Source organism: Choloepus didactylus, chromosome 21 (assembly GCF_015220235.1).
Source record: "Choloepus didactylus isolate mChoDid1 chromosome 21, mChoDid1.pri, whole genome shotgun sequence".
In the NCBI taxonomy this organism is placed as follows: Eukaryota; Metazoa; Chordata; class Mammalia; order Pilosa; family Megalonychidae; genus Choloepus; species Choloepus didactylus.
This window is the reverse complement of record NC_051327.1, coordinates 36,910,862-36,938,628: the sequence shown is the minus strand read 5'-3', so window position 1 is coordinate 36,938,628 and position 27,767 is coordinate 36,910,862. Positions and strand designations below refer to the sequence as shown.

General features: G+C 42.8%; 1 protein-coding gene and 1 pseudogene across 7 annotated transcripts in view; one reads left to right on the top strand and one right to left on the bottom strand.

The window, feature by feature from the left end:
- Nucleotides 1-27,767, bottom strand: part of CLEC16A (C-type lectin domain containing 16A) — a 228,115-nt gene that overhangs the window by 154,049 nt on the left and 46,299 nt on the right. For 4 of the 7 annotated variants that reach the window (XM_037815367.1, XM_037815369.1, XM_037815363.1 and 1 more), the window contains one exon: nucleotides 20,879-21,110. In XM_037815367.1, the coding sequence (XP_037671295.1) occupies nucleotides 20,879-21,110 (232 nt within the window). The remainder of the gene's footprint in view (nucleotides 1-20,878; nucleotides 21,111-27,767) is intronic. The other 3 variants (XM_037815365.1, XM_037815366.1, XM_037815370.1) reach the window with 1 other exon arrangement.
- LOC119518269 lies at nucleotides 18,041-18,888 on the top strand (annotated as a pseudogene).

Genomic DNA, 27,767 nt, shown 5'->3' with positions numbered 1-27,767 from the left:
TTTGTTTTCCTGTTCTCCTCGCAGCTTTCAAAAGGCAGACAGAGTTTAGGAACTCTGTTTTTTTTTTCCCAATTAAACAAAGGCAAGTTACAGTAACTGACTTTACTATGGTATACATTTTTATTTTTCAGAAACATTTGTGAACTACTAAAGAAAAATATTTCAGTTAAAGATGGATGACGGTTGCACTTCCAGGTGTCTCCAAACCACGGCCCCTGCCAGGCAGGTGTGGGCTTTCAAATACTCCATCTCCCCATGGATCTCAGAGTTCAGGCCATTTCCCCCATCTTGGGGAGAAATGACAGAGAAATGATTTATAAAAAACAAACAAACAAAAAAACCAAGATGAAATGTGAACCTAAATTCCCATTTCCAAAAGGATGAGAACATGTGCTGTGGGCTCTGACGTGCCCCCACTCAAATCCAAGCCACCAGCCCTTCCCCTGGACGATGTGGAAGGCTCCTAACTGGCCCCTGCTTCCTTTCTTGACAACCCTCCCCCACCCCATATACAGAAGAGATTTTAATTAGAAGTTACTGTATGTCTCCCTTCTGTCCAAAACACCTTCCCATCACACGTGGGATGGGATCCAAGTGCCTTCCCATGGTCCATGGCCCAGCATGGCCTGCCCCGTCCACCTGTCCTCTCCTCCTGGCCCTGTCCGCCTCCCTCACTCACTCTGGCCAGCCCAGCTGTGCCCTGAATGCCCGGGCTCGCTTCCGCCTCAGGAACCCCACCCGGAATTTCCTCTGCCCAGACTGCTCTCCCCCAGGTCTTCCCTTCCCACACAAGACTCCATCACATCATCCGAGGCTCAGTTCAAATGCCACCTCCTTCAAGACTTCTTCCTGGACACCAACACCCCAGTTTTTCCCTTTAGCTCTTTTCAAATTATTATTAACTGCATACTTTATTCAGCTCTCCCTAGCTTTGACCTAATGTCCTTCTGCTAGCCCGGTTTCCCACCCAGGACCCCGGGTTACATTTAGCTGTCATGCCTCTCTGGGCTCCTCTGCCGTGACAGTTCCTCAGACTCTTCTTGTGTTTAATGACCTTGACCGTCTGAGTAGTGCTGGCCAGGAATTTCATGGAATGCCCCTCAATCTGGGTTTGTCTGATGTTTCTCTCATGGTCAGCCTGAGATTATGGGTTTTGGGGGTAGGGGAAGACCACAGAGGTGAAGTTCCCTTCTCACCACATCATATTAAGACAACATGCTCCCTACCTCACGCACAACTGTTGACGGTGACCTTGTCACCCTGAGTCAGGCCAGTGTTCATCAGATTTTTCCCCTGTAAAGTTACTCTTTCCCTTCTCTCCCCACCGTACTATTAGGAAGCAAGTCATTAAGCACAGCCCACACTTAAGGAGTGGGGATTTCTGAGAGGGGAGTATCTACATATATTATTTGGAATTCTTCTGTATGGGAGATTGTCTTTCTCTTCCCTTCCTCCTTTACCTTATTATTACTTTATAGCACTTATAACTACCTGGATTTCATATTCCCTATTTATTAGTTTGCTTGTTCACAGTCAAATGTGGACTGCCTACAACTAGCAACCTTGTCTGCCTTGTTCTCTACTGTATCCCCCTTGTCTAACCCAGGGCTTGGCACACAGTAGGTGCTCAATAAACAGCCGATAACTGGATGACTGCTCTCGTCATATCTGTTTCCCCCACAAGCTCAAAGCAGGAAGTTCTGGCAGCAGGCAGGGCTAGCAATAATGGATGCCAGTTTCTATGTGTAGCAGGGGTTGTCTATGTGCTCAACTCAGCCTGTGATCATCGTGTGCACACAAGGCTCTCAGGCAGAGGGTTTTCATCCCTACCTACACCTCCCAGACTCCGTGCAGCATGGCTGTGTTTGTGACCACCCTTCGGATGGCAGAGTGTACCCATGCACATCCAGGTGGCTCCCAGACCTCTATGGGCTCTCTCTCACCACCCCCTTCCCGCTCAATCTACTCAGAAGTCAGATTCCATAGACTGGAGATTCCCACAGGGTAGTCCCTGCTGAGGGGACACACGGTGGGCCCGTGGTTTTTAAGGGGTATGCGGACAGACATTTTGTTTGTGTAGCTTGCATTTATTTTAATATACATTAGAAGAAACTTCAAACTGCACAGAAAACCCATTATTTTGTGGATATTACTAAAGATAAGGCTAAATTTAAGGGAAAAAGAAAAAAAACAACTGAGTTAACTCAAAGAAAACTACTGTGTAGGTAGTAGTAGAAGCAGTACACAAGACCTGGCAAAGACCAGGAAGGTGGTGCAGTAAGACTTTTATTTTCAGGTATGCTCATCTTTTTAAAAATCTCCATTTTGTTTGTTTTATAACGTATATAACATTGGCACAGTAATACAAATGTGTGTGTGTGTATCTGCATGTTTAAGGGATGCGTGCTTACATTTGCTTGTTTGTTTGTTTCTGATGGGGAATGCCATCAGAGACACTGGGGCCTCTAGCTACTATCCTGCGCCCTGCAAAGCCACCTCCTGCTCTGCTGTAGGGCACCCTTCCGCAGGCTCAGCTCTGGCTCCTGCCTAGCTGACACAGCAGGAACTCAGCTCCAAGGACTCCCCAAGCTCACAGGCCATGTCCTGGTGCTGAGGACCAAGCCTACCATGACATGGTTGTCCCTCTTTGGCTTTTTCATCTCCCTGGATACTATCAGAATTTCGGAGCAGAGGAGAGGCTTAAGATAAACCAATCTGGTGCTTTTCAAACTTCTTTTAAGCAGCTGGACCTTCATTTCAAATGGCATTTTCGGACATGCCACTACGGCCAGCAGATGAAAGTAGAGCCACTCCAGATGAACGGTGGGTGGGTTCCCTTGGACATACCACAGAGGGCCCAACAGCCTCTTTCTGGAACTCTGGGGCTTCACACAAAGCTGCCTGAAAACCACTGTCTTGGCACAGCCCTGGATATCATGCATGAGTAAACAGAGGCTCAGAGGTGCAAAGTGGGAAACAATCTCCTAGAATGAGTACCCCCCATCCCCGCCAAGCCCCACCCACCCCATATCCTACAGCAGGTCAGGCCCAGGCGGGCCCTCCACACACAGCGTGCTGCCCAGACCTTGGCTTCGCCCCGGCCCTCACAGCTGTATCTTTCCCACCCCACACCAAGGTACCCCTTATCCAGCCCACACAGCTGGGGCATGGGCTGTACCACTTACATTAATTCTCTAAATGAATGCAAATTAGTTTTTCTGATGCCAAACAAATTCTTCCTTTTTTTAAGCAATTTTATCCCTCAACTCTGAGAAACAGTGGCTCCTTCCTAGGGTCTGCTAACTCCCTGAGACAGAAAGCAAAAATTCTATGTGGGCCTTGGGGAGAAAGAAGCTTCTATGGAGAAGGTCTCTCCAGATTATCAAGCACAACTCTAAAAGGGATTCTGCTGCCATCTTTAAGAGAACGCTGAAGAGGGTTTGCCCTCTCCTGGCGATTCAGGTCACAGAGGACCCCTCTCTACACCACTCCAGAGCATCTGGTATTGCTTTGCAATGCCTTCTTAGCTCTTCCGCCACCTCCCCAGCAGCCAGGCCCCACTCCACTCCTCCATGTTGCCTCCATGCCTGCCTCAGGGTAGCCAAGTTGCCCTTCCCATGTTGCCACGCTTCTGCCACCAGGGGAAGCAGATCAGTGGGCTCAACCAGAAACTGCCTGGATTAGTCCATCCTTCCTTTCTTTCTTTATCTCCTTCAGGATGGGTATAGTAGTCATTTAAAATAAATGTAGGTTCTTTTTTTATTGTTTTTTTCAAATTGCTTTAGGTTATGGTTCCCCCTTCCCATACTTATAGATTTGAATTTCTTTTTTGAATATATAGAATGTTAAAAACTTCAAAATTCTGTAAAAGTTCTTGGGGAGAAAGAACACGGATTTCCCACCCGTGGACACGGATTTCAATCTGTGGCCACCAAGGCCAGGGCTCAGTCTCTAAGGAGGATTTCCAGGGGCTGCCTTTGAACCTCAGTTACACTGTGAGCTCCTGCCCCCTCAGCCCCCAGCAGGTTTGTTTTGGAGTGGAAGGTACTAGAGCAATAATCTAGCCCAGTTTTGTTCAAACTTCAGTCATCCACCCACCTTTACAATTTTGCCATGCCTGTGTTGTCTGTATTGTTTGTTATTTATTTAATCATTTTATTTAAACTCTCACTTTTTTTTTTACTTGAATACATTTGAAAAGGAAATGTTAAATCATTACTATACCCTTCAACCTAGCCATCCCACCTCGAGGAATTTATCCTGAAGATATACTTCCAACAATATGAAAACACACACACAGGATATTCTTTGCAGTATTATCTGTAATTGCAAAATACTGGAAACCACCTAACTGTCCATGCCTAGGAGATTGGTTGAATAAACTATGGTCCATACATAAAGTGCAGATGTGAAGAATGAGGAAGACCTCTGTCAACTGCCATGGAGGGACTTCCAGGGCTATTAAGTGAAAAGGGCAAAGGGCAAAAGAGGAGATATAATATGCTACCTTGCATGTAAGAAAGAAGGGAAAATAATAAAGCACACATAACTCTGCTTATTTTTACCAAACACAGGAAGGATAATCCAGAAAACAATTAGGTCGGTTACCTGGGGGGGGAGGGGTATAGGAGGGAGGGACACTTCCTTGAACTTTTACAGAATTTTGAAGTTTTTAACATTCTATATATTCAAAAAGGGAATTCAAATCTATAAGTATGGGAAGGGAAAACCATAACCTAAAGCAAATTGAAAAAAAAATAAAAAAAGAACCCACATTTATTTTAAATGACTACTATACCCATCCTGAAGGAGCTAAAGAAAGGAAGGAAGGATGGACTAATCCAAGCAGTTTCTGAACACAACACTTGACTATAAACCCTCAGTTTTAATGCAAGTGAAGTACTGGGGATGAGGGAAAGAGTTGTAAACAAATCCTGAACTCTTTTTCGTCATTTGTTTATCATAGTGGTGTGGGCAAAGCAATTCTGAAACTTCTGTAAGTTTGATGCTGCTTATGTTGGGAACCAGGGTCTTCACTGTGGAAGAGGAGACAGAGAAATATGGGATGGGAGAAGGCAAGAAAGGACCCTGCAGGAATGGATTAGAATGGAAATATTTCTAAAATATGTACATGTAAGCTTGTATTTATGCACATGAATGTAAGTATAAATGCGTTTTTGTATATCTACATGCATAAGTTTCCTGACTCTGTCCGCTGAAGGGGCCAAGAAGCAAAGACATCCCAGTAGCAATGAGCACACAGGCTCCCAGACCTTGTTCTCTAATACCACTGCCCATTGAGAACCCATCAGGGCTCTTCAGAGAAATGGCTCATCCCAGGGATGGGCAAGGTAGATACAAGACGAACCCCAAAATTTTGTTATGCCAGAAAATAGGGACTGCTCCAAAAAAATGATAGACTTATCACAAGGACGTAGCAATCAGCTTGAACGGTTCCTGCTGGCCAAATCTGGGACCATTTGAGCACCCAAATAATCAAACACAATAATGAATTATAAATCATTAAAAAATGGGAATGCATGAGTCCATACCAATAAAAAATAGATAAGGAGTCTGACAAAAAGAGACTTCAGTTAGAGATATGAACGAAATGGACTAAGGTAAATCAGACTAAAGGGTAAAGGATGATATTGACAGTGCTTTTAAAACTTCAACTTCTGTGTGAGACCAAAGGAGGAGACGTTTATGAGGCGCAAAATCTATACTGTTTGTAACACACTATATGATTTAATTTGTATGGTCAGTTTATTCAAACAACATACTTACATGGAACGCTAAATAGGGAGTGAAATCTGGTTGGTTTGTACAGGCTAGTGTGACACCCCAATACATCCCAGAGTAATTTGGGCACAGAATAAAAATGTACTTGCAAAGCCCCCTTGAGGAACTGAGGGAAAATGTGGAAATATTAAATTTCCCCACCTGGGGAATTGATGATATTCTCACAAGCATTGGGGACTACCGATTTGGAATGCTGAGCCCTCAAGATTGGAGCTTACCCTTATAAAATTTGTTGCTGTAAAGGAGAGACTAAGTCTACTTAAAATTGTGCCATAAATCTCCCTGGCAACGCAGGATATGACTCCCAGGGATGAATCTGGACCCAGCATCATGGGATTGAGAATATCTTCTTAATCAAAAGGGGGATGCAAAATGAGATGAAAGACTTTCAGTGGCTGAGAGATTTCAAATGGAGTTGAGATGTCACTCTGGTGGACATTCTTATGCACTATATAGCTAACACCTCTTAGGTTTTAATGTATTGGAATAGCTGGAAGTAAATACCTGAAACTATCAAACTCCAATCCAGTAGTCTGGACTCCTGAAGACAACTGTATAATAATGTAGATTATAAGGGGTGACAGTGTGATTGTGAAAACCTTGTGGATCACACTCCTTTTATCTAGTGTATGGATGGATGAGTAGAAAAATGGGGACAAAAATTGAATGAAAAATAGGGTGGGATGGGGGGGACGATTCGGGTGTTCTTCTTTTACTTTTATTTGTTATTCTTATTCTGATTCTTTCTAATGTAAGGAAAATGTTCAGAAATAGATTGTGGTGATGAATGCATAACTATATGATTGTACTGTGAACAGTTGATTGTATACCACAGATGACTGTATGGTATGTGACTATATTTCAATAAAACTGAATTTAAAAAAAAAATTGTGCCTAAAAGTCACCCCCAGATATCCTCTTTTGTTGCTCAGATGTGGCCTCTCTCTCTAAGCCAACTCTGCAGGTAAACTCACTGCCTGCCCCCTCCGTGGGACATGACTCCCAAGGGTGTATGTCTCCCTGGCAACATGGGATATGACTTGCAGGGATGAGCGTGGCCCTGGGGTCATGGGATTGAGAAAGCCTTCTTGGACCAAAATAAGGAAGACAAATAAAACAAAATAAAGTTTCAGTGACTGAGAGATCTCAATTAGAGTCAAGAGGTCATCCTGGAGGTTATTCTTATGCATTATATAGATATCCCTTTGTAGTTTTTAGCGTATTGGAATAGCTGGAGGAAAATACCTGAAGCTGTTTAACTGCAACCCAGTAGCCTTTATTCTTGAAGATGATTGTATAACTATATAGCTCCCACTCCTTTTATACAGTGTATGGACAGATGAATAGAACAGTGAGGACAAAAAGTAAATGAATAGGGAGGGATGGGGGGTATGGGATGTTTTGGGTGTTCTTTTTAACTTTAATTTTTATTCTTTTTTTTGTGTGGTAATGAAAATGTTCAAAAATTGTGGTGAGGAATGCACAACTATATAATGGTACTATGAGTAACTGATTATACACTATGGATGACTGTATGGTATGCGAATATATCTCAATAAAATTGAATTTAAAAACAAAACAAAACAAAACAAATAGATAAATAAATGGAGGGAAGAGAGGGATCTTGGTTAGGGTAGAATGTCAAGGACATACTTTTAAACACTGAGGGAAAACTAAAGATTGGCTCAAGAAAGAATCATCTAATGGTACTGTGAACGATTGTACGCTTTGTATGACTGCATGGTATGTGAATATATCTCAATAAAATTGAATTATAAATATATATATATATATATATATATATATATATATATATATAAAAGAATCATCAGTGGATACCAAATAAGGGGGAAACTTTGATAAGAAGCAGGATATCTGCATTGTCTCAATGTGTTTACCCATAGACTGTACTAGTTGCAAAGAAAAAAAAATTATAAGGGTGGAGAAACTGGGCCACACCTTAACCAGGTGAACAAAATTTGACATTACCCATGAAGGACAGATAAACATCACATGCCTCCAGAAATGACAGCCTGAGAACACATTTCCTATGCCATATGCCAGTCAAGAACACATAACCTCAACCATGTAAGTAATTATAAATGCTAGTAATATTGTATTGTACTTTTTGATGTGTAACTCCACTTTTTACTTCTTAAAGTTCATAAATTTCAAATTCATAAAAACTAATGACAAACCTGTGGGGGGAAAAAAAGGAACGCATAACCTCAATCTAATCAAGAGGAAACATTAAAGATAAAACAAGGAACATTGTAATAAAGAAAAAGGGGGAGAGGGATCCTGAAATCTTCAAAAATGTCAATGTCATAAAAGACAAAGACTATGGAAATGTTGCAGATTAAAGGAGGCTAAAGAGATACAACAGTTAAAGGCACTACTTGACCCTAGGTTGGATGTTGTACCAGACGGGAAAATATGCTATAAAGGACATTATTAGAGGTCAATGGACACAACTGGGACATGGACAGTAGAGAAGTTTTGATAAGTTGATAATTTTACTCTGGTTATGAAAGAGAATATCCCTATTCTTAGAAAACGCACGTTGAAGTGTTTAGGAGTAAAGGACCATGATGTATGCAAGTTACCCAGAAAAAAAAATTGTGTGTGTGTAGAGAGAGAGAGAGAGAAAGAGAATGCAAATGAGAAAGCAACAGGGTACAATGTTAAAAGGCAAAACTGGGTAAAGGGTAAATGGTTGTTCTTTATACTGCAACTTTGTGTAAATTTGAAATTATTTCCGAACGAAAAGTTTGAAAAATTACAACTATAAACATAGAACCAGTATAAATAGAAAGCAACAGTAAAAATACACGTAAGTGAACAAAAGGGTGTGAAGGCCTGCCACGCGTGTTTAAAAAGGGAGAGTCACGACGTTAGAGGCACTAAAGGTATGTTCACACCAACCAGGAATGCTTCGTTCTGCAGATAATCCTTCAGAATAAGAATTCTCTATTCTATGCAAAGTCCTCTCTGTACCACCTAAAATCATCTGTACATCTCAGTCTTCAGCAGTGCTGATTTAGCCTAAGTGCTGCATTTCACAGAAGGGGAAACTGAGGCACACACGTGTGTGTGCTCTACTTTACTGCACAGCCCGTCAGCTGCCTTGTAGGAACGGGCATCTATGTGGTTTCAATTCTGGTGAACTCTCCAATACCTGGGCCAGTAGGAGGTACGACCTCCCGGAGCCCCAGACAGGTGCTCCTAGTCCCCCAGCAGGTTAGGCTGCACAGTGGGGAACAGGATCCCAAATCTCCTGCTCTTCTCATGTTGGGAGGAGCCACCCAGACCTTTGCAGCCCGTATCACGTCCACAAAAGCCTCCCAAGCAGGAAAGGCCACATTCTACACCTGCTGTCCAGGAGGTGGCTGTGCTGGAAAGAGCCACTGCAAGCAGGGGAAGCCACTGGGGCCCTCAAGACCCAAGCATGTCAAGTTCTGCCTCTTGATATGACAACTCAGGCCAGATCCTTGCACTTCCCAATGTCTCTGACACTCTGGTTCTTGAAAATAACAGCAATAATTTATCAACTTGCCTGGGATGATGTACATTCTAATCTGATTAATATTTGGTAAATGGAGTGCTTTTCAGGGAAACAGCAGGCATGACCTTGCAACAGTCTTTGACTTCACAGATTCAAGGATTTTCTCAATTGCCATCTACGTCCTATATTCCAGCAAGCAAGAACAACAAAAAGAGGGGAAGGAGAGAATAAGAGTGCCCCACAAAGAAGGTTAAAAGAAGGAGGAACAAGATGCTATTGCTAGTTTCCTAGGAAACAAGGGAAGGATTGCATGTTATTGGCTGCCTTTGGAGCAGCAATTCAAGAGATAAATAGCACCTGCCAATGACAGGGTCAGTGATGTGGGGAGCTGTGCTGAGTATTTGTGTACCCCTTCCCTTGCTTTTTATTATCTTTTTATCTTCTTCTACTGAATAGCAAGAGACTGAATTCAGCATCGTTTTCTGGAAAATTGCCCTTCAAAGGATGTGTCCGAACTCACCTTCAACCCTCCTCCTTGGACTAGTTAAGCCTATTTGAAAAGCAGCCACTCTCACACCTCTCTGCAATGGCAGCCAGGCCACAGATCCTCCTCTGCTCTCTTGCACGTGCACACACACTCTTGCTCACTCAACTCACCTTACTCATTAGCTATGGAAATTAAGAGAGAAATGGGTCCCGCAGAAACTTACCAGGGTGCCCAAGCACAGAGACCACCCAACCAAACTCAAATGCCTCTTCCAAGCCCCTTGCTCTGACCTCCATCTTGGCCAGAAATCCTAGTCAGTATTCACATGTCACGTGCTAAATGCCACCACGTTGATGTTCTCGTGTATGACAATGTTAGGGTGGCCTTGTAAAGTCCCCTTCACAAGAGGAGATGACTTGCCCAAGGTCGGAACTGCTCAGCGGCGAGGCTGGAGTTTGGCGATCTCCCGACTCCTAGTCCCTGGCTCGCCCCAAGCAGAAGACTTTGCTGGGTCTGGGGTTGGCTCTGGCTCCACAACAGGAACCAGAGATGAGGCCAGGTTCCGCTGTATTTCAGTAAACACTTCCAAATAATTACAATAGTAATAATAATGAAACAAATCAGGGGCTCTAAACTCCCAGGTGTCCCTCAAATCCCAGCTGTTGTGGCAGATTCAAAATCAGTCCCTGATGTTTCCACAATAATTGTGGGAGACTTCAACACATCACTCTCTCCTATAGATAGATCAACCAGACAGAGGACCAATAAGGAAATTGAAAACCTAAACAATCTGATAAATGAATCAGATTTAACAGACATATACAGAACATTACATCCCAAATCACCAGGATACACATACTTTTCTAGTGCTCATGGAACTTTCTCCAGAATAGATCATATGCTGGGACATAAAACAAGCCTCAGTAAATTTAAAAAGATTGAAATTATTCAAAGCACATTCTCTGACCACAATGGAATACAATTAGAAGTCAATAACCATCAGAGACTTAGAAAATTCACAAATACCTGGAGGTTAAACAACACACTCCTAAACAGTCAGTGGGTTAAAGAAGAAATAGCAAGAGAAATTGCTAAATATATAGAGACGAATGAAAATGAGAACACAACATACCAAAACCTATGGGATGCAGCAAAAGCAGTGCTGAGGGGGAAATTTATAGCACTAAACGCATATATTAAAAAGGAAGAAAGAGCCAAAATCAAAGAACTAATGGATCAACTGAAGAAGCTAGAAAATGAACAGCAAACCAATCCTAAACCAAGTAGAAGAAAAGAAATAACAAGGCTTAAAGCAGAAATAAATGACATAGAGAACAAAAAAACAATAGAGAGGATAACTATCACCAAAAGTTGGTTCTTTGAGAAGATCAAGAAGATTGACAAGCCCCTAGCTAGACTGACAAAATCAAAAAGAGAGAAGACCCATATAAACAAAATAATGAATGAAAAAGGTGACATAACTGCAGATCCTGAAGAAATTAAAAAAATTATAAGAGGATACTATGAACAACTGTATGGCAACAAACTGGATAATGTAGAGGAAATGGACAATTTCCTGGAAACATATGAACAACCTAGACTGACCAGAGAAGAAATAGAAGACCTCAACCAACCCATCACAAGCAAAGAGATCCAATCAGTCATCAAAAATCTTCCCACAAATAAATGCCCAGGGCCAGATGGCTTCACAGGGGAATTCTACCAAACTTTCCAGAAAGAACTGACACCAATCTTACTCAAACTCTTTCAAAACATTGCAGAAAATGGAACACTACCTAACTCATTTTATGAAGCTAACATCAATCTAATACCAAAACCAGGCAAAGATGCTACAAAAAAGGAAAACTACCGGCCAATCTCCCTAATGAATATAGATGCAAAAATCCTCAACAAAATACTTGCAAATCGAATCCAAAGACACATTAAAAAAATCATACACCATGACCAAGTGGGGTTCATTCCAGGCATGCAAGGATGGTTCAACATAAGAAAATCAATCAACGTATTACAACACATTAAAAATTCAAAAGGGAAAAATCAAATGATTATCTCAATAGATGCTGAAAAAGCATTTGACAAAATCCAACATCCGTTTTTGATAAAAACACTTCAAAAGGTAGGAATTGAAGGAAACTTCCTCAATATGATAAAGAGCATATATGAAAAACCCACAGCCAGCATAGTACTCAATGGTGAGAGACTGAAAGCCTTCCCTCTAAGATCAGGAACAAGACAAGGATGCCCGCTGTCACCACTGTTATTCAACATTGTGCTGGAAGTGCTAGCCAGGGCAATCCGGCAAGACAAAGAAATAAAAGGCATCCAAATTGGAAAAGAAGAAGTAAAACTGTCATTGTTTGCAGATGATATGATCTTATATCTGGAAAACCCTGAGAAATCGACGATACAGCTACTAGAGCTAATAAACAAATTTAGCAAAGTAGCGGGATACAAGATTAATGCACATAAGTCAGTAATGTTTCTATATGCTAGAAATGAACAAACTGAAGAGACACTCAAGAAAAAGATACCATTTTCAATAGCAACTAAAAAAATCAAGTACCTAGGAATAAACTTAACCAAAGATGTAAAAGACCTATACAAAGAAAACTACATAACTCTACTAAAAGAAACAGAAGGGGACCTTAAAAGATGGAAAAATATTCCATGTTCATGGTTAGGAAGGCTAAATGTCATTAAGATGCCAATTCTACCCAAACTCATCTACAGATTCAATGCAATCCCAATCAAAATTCCAACAACCTACTTTGCAGACTTGGAAAAGCTAGTTATCAAATTTATTTGGAAAGGAAAGATGCCTCGAATTGCTAAAGACACTCTAAAAAAGAAAAACGAAGTGGGAGGACTTACACTCCCTGACTTTGAAGCTTATTATAAAGCCACAGTTGTCAAAACAGCATGGTACTGGCACAAAGATAGACATATAGATCAATTGAATCGAATTGAGAATTCAGAAATAGACCCTCAGATCTATGGCCAACTGATCTTTGATAAGGCCCCCAAAGTCACTGAACTGAGTCATAATGGTCTATTCAACAAATGGGGCTGGGAGAGTTGGCTATCCATATCCAAAAGAATGAAAGAGGACCCCTACCTCACACCCTACACAAAAATTAACTCAAAATGGACGAAAGATCTCAATATAAAAGAAAGTACCATAAAACTCCTAGAATATAATGTAGGAAAACATCTTCAAGACCTTGTATTAGGCGGCCACTTCCTAGACTTTACACCCAAAGCACAAGCAACAAAAGAAAAAATAGATAAATGGGAACTCCTCAAGCTTAGAAGTTTCTGCACCTCAAAGGAATTTCTCAAAAAGGTGAAGAGGCAGCCAACTCAATGGGAAAAAATTTTTGGAAATCATGTATCTGACAAAAGACTGATATCTTGCATACATAAAGAAATCCTACAACTCAATGACAATAGTACAGACAGCCCAATTATAAAATGGGCAAAAGATATGAAAAGACAGTTCTCTGAAGAGGAAATACAAATGGCCAAGAAACACATGAAAAAATGTTCAGCTTCACTAGCTATTAGAGAGATGCAAATTAAGACCACAATGAGATACCATCTAACACCTATTAGAGTGGCTGCCATTAAACAAACAGGAAACTACAAATGCTGGAGGGGATGTGGAGAAACTGGGACTCTTATTCATTGTTGGTGGGACTGTATAATGGTTCAGCCACTCTGGAAGTCAGTCTGGCAGTTCCTTAGAAAACTAGATATAGAGTTACCATTCGATCCAGCGATTGCACTTCTCGGTATATACCCGGAAGATCGGAAAGCAGTGACACGAACAGATATCTGAACGCCAATGTTCATAGCAGCATTATTCACAATTGCTAAGAGATGGAAACAACCCAAATGTCCTTCAACAGATGAGTGGATAAATAAAATGTGGTATATACACACGATGGAATACTAAGCGGCAGTAAGAAGGAACGATCTCGTGAAACATATGACAACATGGATGAACCTTGAAGACATAATGCTGAGCGAAATAAGCCAGGCACAGAAAGAGAAATATTACATGCTGCCACTAATGTGAACTTTGAAAAATGAAAAACGAATGGTTTATAATGTAGAATGTAGGGGAACTAGCAATAGAGAGCAATTAAGGAAGGGGGAACAGTAATCCAAGAACAGATATGCTATTTAACGTTCTGGGGATGCCCAGGAATGACTATGGTCTGTTAATTTCTGATGGATATAGTAGGAGCAAGTTCACAGAAATGTTGCTATATTAAGTAACTTCCTTGGGGTAAAGTAGGAACAGGTTGGAAGTAAAGCAGTTAGGTTAGTTGTCTTTTTCTTACTCCCTTGTTATGGTCTCTTTGAAATGTTCTTTTATTGTATGTTTTTGTTTTTTTGTTTGATTTTTTTATTTTGTTTTGTTTTTAATTTTTTTTTTTCCCATGCAGTTGATTTAAAAAGGAAGAACAGGTTAAAAAAAAAAAAATCAGGAAAAAAATATGTAGTGCCCCCTTGAGGAGCCTGTGGAGAATACAGGGGTATTGGCCTACTCCACCTCAATGGTTGCTAACATGACCACAGACATAGGGAACTGGTGGTTTGATGGGTTGAGCCCTCTACCATAGGTTTTACCCTTGGGAAGACGGTTGCTGCAAAGGAGAGGCTAGGCCTCCCTATGGTTGTGCCTAAGAGCCTCCTCCCGAATGCCTCTTTGTTGCTCAGATGTGGCCCTCTCTCTCTGGCTAAGCCAACTTGAAAGGTGAAATCACTGCCCTCCCCCCTACGTGGGATCAGACACCCAGGGGTGTAAATCTCCCTGGCAACGTGGAATATGACTCCCAGGGAGGAATGTAGACCTGGCATCGTGGGACGGAGAACATCTTCTTGACCAAAAGAGGGATGTGAAAGGAAATGAAATAAGCTTCAGTGGCAGAGAGATTCCAAAAGGAGCCGAGAGGTCACTCTGATGGGCACTCTTACGCACAATTGAGACAACCCTTTTTAGGTTCTAAAGAATTGGGGTAGCTGGTGGTGGATACCTGAAACTATCAAACTACAACCCAGAACCCATGAATCTCAAAGACAATTGTATAAAAATGTAGCTTATGAGGAGTGACAATGGGATTGGGTTTTCCATAAGGACCACACTCCACTTTGTCTAGTTTATGGATGGATGAGTAGAAAAATAGGGGAAGGAAACAAACAAACAAACAGACAAAGGTACCCAGTGTTCTTTTTTACTTCAATTGCTCTTTTTCACTTTAATTATTATTCTTATTATTTTTGTGTGTGTGCTAATGAAAGTGTCAGGGATTGATTTAGGTGATGAATGTACAACTATGTAATGGTACTGTGAACAATTGAATGTATGATTTGTTTTGTATGACTGCATGGTATGTGAATATATCTCAATAAAATGAAGATAAAAAAAAAAAGATTCAACTGCAAAAAAAAAAAAAAAAAAAAAAAATCAGTCCTATTGCTTTCACTCCATGCCCTTCTAGAATTCCAAGAAAAGATCAAGCTTTGAAGCTGAGGCTGTGAAATCAATGCCTGTGTTTTCCATAAGCAAAATACAAAGGACAAGCCCCATTTTTCAAATGAGAAGTTTGAACAATTCATTCTCTTGTCTCAGGTCTGCTTATTAAGTTACTGCTCTAAGTGAATCCAAAAGAGATGACTGTCCTTTCATACTGAGAGCCAGCTGAGAAACCAATAGGCATCTGAGGGTGCTCGACTTCCTGGGCAGAGTAAACACTCCTCTGGCTACAGGCCTACAACATACCCCTTCTTCCTTTTAATATTCAATTTCTGCAAATTTAGGGGCCCTGTGATTTTCTTGGTTTCAGAATGAGTCGCTGTTACTTGGGACCTGAGGCAGAGCAAATTTCTTTGCAAACTGGGGTAGGAATGGATGGGTCAGGGGTGCACATTCATTTCACACAACTTCCTTGTCTGGACTTAAATGTGGAGGAGGTGTGAACTGCGGGTGCTGCGTTAGTAGAAAACAAACACGTAATGCCACAGTCAAATCAGGTCATAGCAAAATTGTGACTTACGACCACATGACCTTTTTACTCATATGATTTACCCCATCTTTTTAAGTAAAGATTTCACTGCTAAATTGGGGGTGGCAGGTTGTGTGTGGGGGGAACCGATGCTAGCATTGAGTCACTTGCACCTGCCTGTTTCAACCAGGCTATGAACACCCCCTAGAACCAGGGACCATGAAAGAAGCTTGCTAGAGAAGAAATAATTTGGAGGAGAAAACAGTCATACATTCACCTCAAAACCGGAAGGGGGAAATTGACCCTTTGAGAGATGAGTAGTCTACAGAAATACAGCACCACCAACTGGCCTTCAAGGGGAGCCCACTGGAGGCAAGACCTGCCACTTCTGCAGGGCCCAGCATCCATGCCTCCTTCTTCTGATAATTACCCCTCATTTTCTATTTAGGGAGCCACTTCCTCCCCTCTCAGTCCATGTCATCCAAGTGGGGCTGACTTCACTCCATAGCTAGAGGGTTAGATACATGAGTGACCCAGGCTTGGCCAATCAGTACAGAACATCCCTTCTCGGGGTGGGGAGAGAGTCTACCAGCCAGTAGGTACCAACGAGCACCAGCCCCAGAACTCCAGCTGGAAACACTGGGAAAGAGAAGCTCCCTCTTCACCTGATGCCAGGTTGGTAGGGCGCAAGCCTGGCATTGCCCACGGTCATCTCTCACCTGGGTCCAGCCCTGCCCAGGTCTCCCGTTACATGAACAATAATTGCCCTTTTTTGTTTAAGCCAGTCCGAGTTAAGATTTCTGAATCTTACAACCCCATGTGTTCTAACACATCCTCATTAAAAAAAAAAAAAGTCATTGTGTGAATTATATTTTCTACACTAGTAATTTTCAGATGGGGAAAATGAGGCCCACAGTTTAAGGAGACTGCCCAAGGCACACAATAAACCCAGACACCAAGGTAGGACTGGAAATAAGATCTCTCATCTTCTAGGCACTCCCCAACTCTACACTGGGCTTTGGCTTGAAATGTGAATGAGGAAATGTGCCTGACTCCCTTCCAAGTCACAGGAATCACTAGCTGTTCGGTTTCACCCAAACACAGATACAGTCTACAAAGATGACACACACCAACCATGACTTCAAATATGAGAATAACAAAGAGATCGAATGCACGATTTAAACAGCTCAAGGATACAGCTGCTGCCAGCAAGGTAGGTGTCTCTTTGCAGGATGGGCCTGGGAAAGTTGTATTTTTTTTTTATGGCAAGGTAGATAGGAAGATGACAGGCCCAACATATTTTGGAATGACTAACACGTTTAATAAAACAGGGGGACCCCAAATTGCCAAGGGAGTCACTGAGAGCCATGCTTGGGTAAGCTCAGAAATCAGCATCAACTATCCAAGCAAAGCCTCCGGGGAAATTCCTGGCACCCCTTGGCAGTGTAACTGTCTGGACAACATGCTTTTGTAGGCCTCTGAAAATTCCTCCCCTGTATCCTACCCCAGGCAGGTGGGCTCATTGTCCAGGGTCCTCACACCAATCCAAGCAGACAGAGCTGCAATGGCAGCCATGCCGAGCCAGGCCATAGCCCTGTGCACCAGGACTGGCTCGCCCACTGACAAATTTAATTGCGCTTCTGAGGCCAAGCCTGCCATGTGCTGTCCAAACCACGTTAGTCATGCTGAGCCCTAGTTAGAAACTTATCCCCTGAAAGGACTGAAACAATTTCCAGAACAAAATAGATGATTTGTGTATGACTGTTATGTAAACCCACAACTTCTCTAATAATGAAAGTAAATAAAAAATAAATAAATATCAATGAGAACAAAGTATACAAAATGGGGGAGGGTTGTCCATTTCTCCCCCAATGCGGTGGGTACAGGACAGCTAATCCCAGGATTTAAACTCAGAATTTTCTTCTGAGTTAAAAAAAGAAATCAAAATAACTAAATAGGCATGGCTTACCTTCTTACCTTGTGTTTGCCCCTCATTTCCCCACCAAAGTAATATTTGTTGGCAAAGGTTTCCCAAACCAAAAAAAAAAAAAAAAAAAAAAAAAGAATTCCTAAACCAAAGTGCTGACTGCACACTTCTATCAAAAAAAAAAAAAAAGGCATGCTGGGGATCACAGGCCTTAAAAAGAGGTCCAGGTGATACCAGAGAGATCTTTTGGTTACACTCATCAAAATGCAATCAGGGAGAGAAGGAAGATGGCAGATCTGGAGGAGCAGGTGCATACAGCAGCAAAATTCATCATTCATACCTCTCCTGGAGTATTTAATGAGGTGCTTAATGATGTCCATTTACTGCTTAATGATAATCTTCCCAGGGAAGGAGCAGCCCATGCATCTGCACAGTATAACTTGGACCAGTTACAAGTTCACTCCAGTAAAAATCGAGAGTTATGAAGACCAGGTATTGATGACAGAATATGGTGACTTGAGAAATGTAAAGTTTTTGGATCCTCCAAACAGAATGTGTCAAATTTGATCACTTAAGAAAGGAAGCAACTGACCCAAGGCCCTATGAATAAGAAAACGCAATTGGAATCATGGAGAACTTCCTTAGAAACTGCTCTGCAAGCTTATGTAAAAGAACATTACCCGAATGGAGTCTGCACTATGTATGGCAAAAAAGAATAAATGTACAGCAAACCATTACTACATATATAGAAAGCCATCAGTTCCAAGCAAAAAACTTCTGGAACGGTCATTGGGGTCAGGGCGGAAATTTACAATCACGCCTTCAACCACTCAAGTGGTTGGCATCTTGAAAATTCAGGTTCATTATTATGAAGATGGTAATGTTCATCTACTGAGTCATAAAGATATACAAGATTCCATAACAGTGTCTAATGAAGTACAAACAGCAAAAGAATTCATAAAAATCATAGAAGCTGCAGAAAATGAATCAGGGAGAATTATCAGGGAGAATTATCAGACAATGTCGGACACTACTTTCAAAGCCTTACATCGATAGTTGCCAGTTACATGCACCAAGATTGACTGGAAACAAGATCCTTAGCTACAAGATTGGCAAAGAGATGCAGAATGCATAAGATGAACATTGCATGACTGGATCATTTTAGTGTCTCTGCATTAAAAAAAATTATTATTGCAAAAGTATTCCGAATTGTCAAGCTGTCAGTCACATGGACTAGCAGTTTAAAATTACTGTAATTAATTAGTTTGGTTAGAGCACAAAGCTTAATCATTCATTTTTCATTTCTTTTGTTCAAAAAATATTGAAAATCAGTTTAGTTTAAATGTCTTTTACTTTCTGCTAAGGCTTTCTTTCTTACAGTGAAGAGATAGATGATTTTTCTAGCTTATGGTTAAAAGTTTTTGATGTGTTTCAAAAATATTTTACTTACTATAGCCTTAAAATTATTGCCTTTTGGTTTATGAAGTGGGTAACTTTTGATATTTGCCCAATTCTTTTTAATGGAGCCAATAAAGGACTTTCTAGTTTAAGGTGGTTGATGGAGTTAGCCATATATGCTGCTAAAGAAATTGTTTACCTTTTCCCCTCACCTCTTTCATGTATGTAAGACTGAGATTAGAGAATAAGAATAAGCATTTTCTATATTGTGTTTAAACCTTTCAAGGAGGTTATTTAGCCAGCCTGGTGTTCAACAAAACTTTTTTTTAAACAAGGCCAAGGTTTAATGCTCTTCTGAGATTCTGAAATTAAATGAAGATACTTATTTTCAGAAATGCATTTAATGCTTTTTTTCTTGAGAGTTATGCAAATTAGCTTGAAGTCCATTTGTCCCAGAGTTATTTCTATCATAAAGCCACAAATGAATTATAACACAGCAAACTGTAATATACATATTCCTGAACTCATGGGGAAAAAATGAAAACTGCCATGGAAATCATAATGGGGCCGACAGGTTGGGGGGATGTTTTAAATGCAGAGCCACAGCTCACTTCTAAAGACAGTTGTGTCAAGCCACTGACGCAGGTGGCTGCTCTGTGGTACACCCTCAGGTCTCTGAAACCAAGGCCCTTGTGCTGTCCAGGCTGGCAGGCTGGGGAGAGCTGACTTCAAAGCAGCCACTGCCAGCCCCGGACCCAGAGGTCGGCTCACAGGAACTGTGACCCACACCCCTGGGAGACAACAGCCGGGCCAGAGAGCAGAGGCCACATTCCTCCCAGGAGGTGTGGGATGAGCCGCCCCCACCCCACCTCCACCCAGCACCCAGGTCCCTATCATCTGCCCACCCTGAGTGTCCAGGGCTGTGGCCAGGAGCCTGGCCCAAGACACAAGGAACTGGAAAGTTCCAAACTTGCTTATCCCAGAGCAGACAGGGCTCTCCAGACACATCTAAATGAGAGGGAGGTGAAAACTAAACCAGAATCACTCTTGACAAGGGAAAAAGGAGAAATGAACAATTCTGCTTATAGAACACATATGCACCCAACATGGTGTACCTCACTCTAAACAGGACTTCAAAAACTCTATTTGATCATTTAATTTTTTAAAAAACCCATCACCTCATTAAAAGCGTATAATTTCAGTAAAGGGCCCCCTTCCTTCCCACAGGGCACTGGGCATAATTACTTTTCTGGAAAATCATAATCCCAGTGGTTGGGAATAATAATGACAGCTAGAAAGAGGAGGAGGGGGAGGACGGTGGTGGTGATGGTGGTGATAGTAGCTGTCGTGGCCTTTAACCCAGGCCAGGCACTGTTCCAAGCACAGTCCATGGATTAACTCATTTGATTCTCATTACACCCCTGAAGAGAACTGTTCGTTGCCTTCATTTTACAGATGGGGAACTGAGGTACAGGGAAGTCAAGAACCTGCTCCAGTTCACCCAGTGGGGACAGGACTCGTGCTGGGATTGTGCATGACACACAAGCCCAGGCCGCCTCTGAATGGCTGGGTCGTATAGAATGAAGTACACCAGGGTCAGGAGTGAACCAAAGCCCCCACCAGACAAACGAGAGGACCCAACACGAGGATGGAGACGACGGAGATGACAGAAACGACAGTCCCGCTCCCAGCACGGGCGGCAGGGCGAGGTTCCTGGGCGCACTCACCTTCACTCTCCCCACTCGTCCTGATGCCTTTTGAACCACCCTCTGTACCTTTAGCCTTCTCGGTGTCTTCTTGGGCATCCTCGGCAGGCCCTTTCTCCTCATCTTCTTCCTCCCCAACGTTTTTGTAGTTGGGTCTCTTTTGCATCCGCCTCTTGCCCTTGTGCTTGTTCATCTCAAGGGACCGCTCGAGCGACTCGGTGGGTTTAATGAAACACCGAATGCTGGGCTTGGCCTGGGAACATCGAACAAAGACAACAAGCTGAACCGGGCGCTGGAAATGCAACTGATGCTATCTTGCTGCCCAAGAGCTTCTGTTCCGAAGAAATTAATCTCACAAACAACAAATGCTACCCCCTGGTTTATTACTATCACTATTATTAACTTCCACCATCATCATCAAGTACGAAAAACAATTGCACCAGCTACCATTCATTGTGCACTGCTGCTAAGATGGCAACTCTGCTGGACATTTTACCAACATCAGTTCAGTATTTCCCAGATGTCAGTCATTTGCATAAGAAAAACACTTCTGGTTAATGCTTTTATGGTACTTTGTGCTCAGTGCTGTTCTAAGGGGTTTGATCATATAAATTTTATTTAAACTTCACAACAACCCCATAAGGAAGTACTGTTGTTATCCTTTTTCAGAGACGTTAAATGACCACCCCAAGGTCACACAGCTGGGAGGTGGCAGAGCTGGCATCCAAACCCACATGCCACCCATACAATTTGTGTTTCAATGACAGCACACAAATATTATTATGAACTTTTCAACTTAAAAAAAAATTATGTTTTGAGGAACTACATTATCATTATAGGAAATGAAACACCAGTGTACCTTGCTATTATAAAAATAAATATAAAAGAAAGAAAAAAAAACCAAAGCATACTAAAAGACATCAAATGCTGGCTCTCTCTAGGAGAGCCTGACAAGTATCAGTGAGGAGTTAAAGATCAGCTTGCCCCCAAAAAAGCTTTCCCTGAAAAAGTCAGAAGGTTTGAAAGACAATTTTAAAAGGCCTAGGTATCACTAATGGTTCATGTCCCACATTGTGGAAAATATGGCGTTATCTCAGACCTTATAACAACCATGATATGTAGGAATCGGCAGTCTCACTTTAGAGATGAGAAAATAGAGGCTCTGAGGATTCAGTGACTTGCCCAAGGTCACACAGCTATTAAGCTGCAGAGGGAGAATTCAAATCTAAGTTTGCCCAACTCCAAAGCCTAAGCTCTTCCTAAAATAATTGTGCTTCACCAGGACTTAACTTGGTTACAAATTTCGTGCTCTTTAAAAAGTCTATGTATACAAAAGGACCAGGTCTAGAAAGGAGCAAAGACAAAAGAAGATGGTCTGGTTTTTTTGAGGGCAGGATTCTGATTGAAGTTTCTCTTTCCAGAATCTGGATGATGTTTAGACATTATTTTCCATTTAAAAAAAAACGCTTAAAACAGACTTTTCCATTATCTTGATATGGGTTATCCATCTTGTGAATTTACCCCCAAGCAACCACCAATTATATTCTGGGGGCCACCATACCTTGCCAATAAGTGGAATGTGCTCAAGGGGCACAGATTTATTTTCATAATGCTCAAAACAAAACCTAATTGAAAGCTAAATCAGCATCCAAATTCAAACATTAATTTTTATTTACCCATGTTGGATTATTCATCCACAAAAATGACAGATAAATGGTGATATGATTCTACTGTCCAGGAAATACAGATAGGAAGATAAAGAGGCCAAGAACCAGGAACTCAGTGATGGAGAGTTCCTGCACACACCGCTTGACTGACAGCATCCATCAGGGTCTACATAGGATGCTGGGTGGCTGAATGCAGCCCTGGACAGCCCCTCAACTCCTCCTAAAGGACCTGAACCAGGGAAGTTAGGACCCCAACATTAAGTGACTTGCCTCCTCTGATGACTGCCTACTCTCACTGAATTTTAAAGCATGCCACATGCAATCAAAATCTTTCAGAAACAGAAAACTGACACCAGACAGAGTAAAATACCGTCCAGTTAGCAGTTACCGAGCAGAAATGCACATGGATTGATGTAGAAACAATGCCCTGCACTTCAAACAGCCTCAGATGTGCAGAACACCTGAAACAAAACACACAGGGTTCCAGGGTGGGATAGTGCGGTGTGAGCTCCAGCTGAACCCTTACCAGGCTGTGAGATCTCTTTGAGCCTCAGGTTCCTTATCTACAAGATAGGGCAAATCATTCTGCCCCCTAGGATTAAACAAAGTGATGGATAAGTTCCTTCAGACCTTGATGATACAGTAAATATCCAACAAATACCAGTTGCCTTCCTTTTCCTGCCTGCATTGAAAAAAAACCAACTGTAAAAATAAATAACAAAACTTTCAAAAGGGATCTGCTTTTCTCAATGAGCAGGTGCTTGGAAAAGGAAAAAAAAAAAAGGCATACTGATGGGGAAATTTCAAACTTTTTAAATGTAATCATCCAGTAAACAGCTGGAAATAACCTAAATGTCCATGAATGGGTGAGTGGTTAAGTGATTATGGTCCTTCCATAGAGTGGGCATCCACAAATTTGTTAAAAAGACTGAGGTATACCAAGGTGACTGATACAGAAAGGGCTCCAGGATGAAAAAGCAAGAACAGTGAACAAAGTAGGGTCCTTTGCAGGTCCTTTCAGAGGCCACACAGGATGATGTAAATGGACCTTTTCCTAGAAAAAGGCATAAGGATATATTAGCATTTCCTCTTTGGGGAAAGAGAGAAGGCAGATGGTATTGTGTGTACACACCCTCGCAAGCACACTTCTATTTTTTCATTTTTTATACCTTTCCATTTGGGTTGAAATCTCTAATCATGTATACTTAACTATTTTTTTCTTCTTCAACAAGGGACATTTGGACATTGGGGTTATGGATAGTTTTTGTTGCCTTTTAATTCTTCTATATTTAAACGCTTGATTTCTTTTTTTAATATCAACAACCTCAACATGCCACACTTTGTCTTCAAGGAGAAGCTGCAAGGAGCTTGGCTGGGAAACGTGGGCAGAAATCTGTGGTCATTCCTGCTGTCCCTTTCTGTCCAGGCCCATCAGAGGATGCTGCCCTCCCAGGACTTACAGTACACTGGACAAGCCAGGATGTTTCAGGTTGAAAATCTCCGGAGAAGGGCCCTGTCCATCTTGCTTCCCACTGTGCTCTCAACACAAAGCCATGGGCCTGGGTCAGGGCAGGGGCTCAGTGCACTGTTGTCAAGTGACTTTATGGCTGCAAGAATGTAGGGATGATGCCTGCACCACACTGTATCCAAAGGAGACACAACTCAAGAACAACAAAAAAAAGGAGGAGGGAGGGAATAGGGAAGAAACAAAGAGCCTGTAACACCTTCAGGAGCTGACTTAGCACAATAAACAGCAAGATCAATGTAACTAGCCAAAAGAACTGGAAAAAGCCCAGTTAAGAATAAAAAGTTGGAAGGAGTTTGGCTTTATCTTCTCGCAAAGTAAGTATACAACACATGCCCCAGAAAAATTCTGCAAACAATGTCTACGTTTCCCAAATGCTGCAACTACACATCAGGCCTGGGTTCAACAACAGCTCATCTCCCAGGTAACTGCAGGAGGAGCAGAGAGATAAGTGCCTTCCTAGCTGACTGCCATGCTCCTGCCATGTACCCAACTGGGAAAGGTGGGGCAACAGCCTTGACCTCCGGAGCTGGACACCCAGGTGAGCTGCTGGGGTCAGGGCCAGGTAAAGGCCAGCAATGTGGCTACTCCTGAAGAATCTGCTCCTGCCTGCTGGTTAACGACGCTGTCAACCGGCCTTGCATCCCTCCATCCTAAGGCTGTGGTCCCTGCTCTAAAACCATATAGTCAGGGGAAGGGGAATCCCTGGGGGTTAGCAATTTCTAAGGCCTTTCAGCAAACAGGGGATCTGAAAGCAGGCTGTATAAGACGGCAAGACGGGTCGGTTGGAAGGATAGAAATAAGTGAAGGAGGTGAGGCAGGCATCCCCAAGGACACAGGCATCAAACACGATTGCTGTCTACTAGGTCTGGGTGCACCAGCTCGGAAAGACCCAAGACACATGCTGCATGTGATCAAGCAGGGAGGGAGGGCGGAGGACATGATTGTTGATGGTTAAAAACAAAACTATATATCTGGAACATGTACATATATGTGCATCATACATTCCCAGGTTGGTGGTTATTTGTATGAAGATACATAGAGAAAGGTCTGGAAGGATACACAAACTGAAGCAGTGGTTCTCTCTGGGAAAGATCCTAAGGTTGGGAATTTTTGATTTCTATTCTGTATGCTTTTATATCATTTAGTTGTTTTACCCTAAGAAACCTAAGAAAGTATTATCAGTACGATTTAAATGTAAAACAAAATAAAAAACACCTTTAAAGAAAGGCACCTCTGGAAGTCAGAATGCTGATTACCTTGGGAAGAGTGGCGTTGGCTGTAGACAAGAAGAAACTGCGTGGGATGCTAGAAATGTTTTCTATCTGGACTTGAATTATACACAGTCTAGCTACAAAACCATCGAGCAATCCACCCAAGATTAGGGCATTTTCACGTACTTTACAGTATTTCTGTTATCTCTTGATTTAAAAATAAGTTTAACTAGAGGTTTCTCAATGAAATCAGTTGTCATAAAGCCCTTAATACAAGTTAGGAGCAAATTAAACAACCTTGGAGGCTGAATTTACTGCATCACCAGCAGACTGAGCTGTTCCCTCACTGAGCTCTGACCAAGCACCCAGGGCTGGGGAGGCAGGAGGCAGGAGCGAGGTGGGCATGGGGCAGGCATGGGGCAGGTGCAGCTGCCGCTCTGCAGAGCTCCAGGTCCAGCAAGGAGATGAGTGAGCACCTAGCAAAGTATATACTGTCATGCTCATCAAGTGGCCACAGTGTGCAGGTGTGACGTGGACACAGAGGAAAGGAGTGAGGGATTATGCCCAGATTGGGGGTCAGGCAGAGGTGAAGGCAGGCTCTGTAGGGAAGGAAGTGACAGATTCAGTCTTGAATACTGCAAGAAAACTCAGGAAGAGGAGGAGGAGAATGGGAGGCGGCCCAGCTCTGCATGCCAGTAGGAGCCTGCCTCTGGGCATGCCTGGAAAAGGCCATTGGTGCCCCCCGCCTTTTTTTTAAATTTTAATAGTTCACCCTGTATTTCTGTTAAGAGGCCTGGGTCACCTGGAGCTGGGGTGCTTGGTGACGGCCTTGGTGCCCTCAGACATGGTGTGCTTGGCCAGCTCCCCAGATAGCTGGAGACACACGGCCATCTGGACTTCCCAGGAAGTCCACGTGGTACTGGGCCAGCCGGGCTGCCTTCTCCAGCCAGCCAGCAAGGTGCATCAGATGCGTCTTCCCGAAGGAGCTCATGACGCTCCCAGCCCTGAAGAGACACCAATGGAGGGGTGCACCTGCCTCTGCACCCTATACATACAGCCCACTGAGGAGGTGTCTTTGCCCATGCAGTGGTGCATGGGGAGGGGAGCAAGCTGTGGCTGGACAGAAGAGAGGTCATGGGGCACAGGGCAGGCCCATCGGGGAAAAAAACTTGTTGAGAAATAAAGGAGAGAGAAAGAAACTGGTGGCTAGAGGGGAAAGATGGGTCACATGACACCGGAATTCTGTCTCACTCCGCAGGAGTCCAGGCCAATCAGGCAAAGACACCTGAAACCTTCCCAGGGTCTCACAGGCCTAGCCCACTCACCTTGTGAGGAAGCAACTAGAATTCTTTCGCTCAAACAGCTCTGCTAGAGGATTTGAAAACCAAGAGAAAGGCTTTTGCCTAAGAAAGAAGGCAGGCCATGCTGACTAACAAAAACATGCTCAGCTTAAGGGCAGAACTGGGGCCAAACCTCAGACCCATTTACTAGCTGAGCGGCCTTGACCAAATGAGTCTCAGTTTTCTCATCTGTAAAACAGGGACAATAGTACCTCCATCCCAGGATGCCAGGGGGTTGAAATGAGATCCTGCATGTAAAACGTAAAAATGCGAGGCATGACGCCGGGTACTTGAGAAATATTTTATTCGCTTTCAACTCCCTGGCAAATAGAATACCAAGAAAGAAGAGATTGGGGGGAAGTAGGGGGGAGGGAATATACATTTAAAAAGCAGTCACATTCTTGGTTTTAAGCTTGACTCCCTCACTCCTAGCAACTTACAGCTCATGAGCCTTCTGGTCTGTTAGTGGGCTAGACTCAATCTCCCCAAAGAGCTCCTGGGCCCCTGGTCAACCTTCCCCACCTCTGGCCTTTGGGGCTGGGACTGGCGGGGTGTAGAGCAGCCAGCCAGCCCAGGGTGCATGGACTTGAGCTGCTCACCACCTGTGCGACCCAGACAAGTTCCTTCTCCTTTCTGGGCCTTCATTTCTGCCTCCATCAAATGGGTATCATGTCAGCACCTCACTGGCAGGGCTGCCTGGGGTGTCACTTTCTTGTATAACCCAGGCAATGACAACCATCACAAGCCCCCAGTGAGCAGCTGAGCTGTGGCTGGCTCTACTCGAAGCACTCTTCAACCATGGACTCCTCCTATCCTGCAAACGTCTGAATGGGGAAAGGAGCTCCCAGGTGAGGCGCTTGCCTCAGCTCACCCACAAGTGAGAGAGGCAGACCCAGGATGTGGATGGAGAAAGTCTAACTTCAGCACCCACATGCAAAACCATTATGCTGCTCAACGTTAATTCCCTTCAATAAGCACTTGCTGAGTCTCCCAATGTCAGACCAGCCTCCCAAAGGATTAATGCAAAACCAAGCCATGCCCATGTCATGCTAATAGGAAAAGCAGGGCAGCTCTGGAGAACAAAAGCTCAGCAACAGTTTATGTATCACTCATTAGGTGACCCTCCAACCTGACAAATGATTAGGGCTGTCTATAACATGTCTT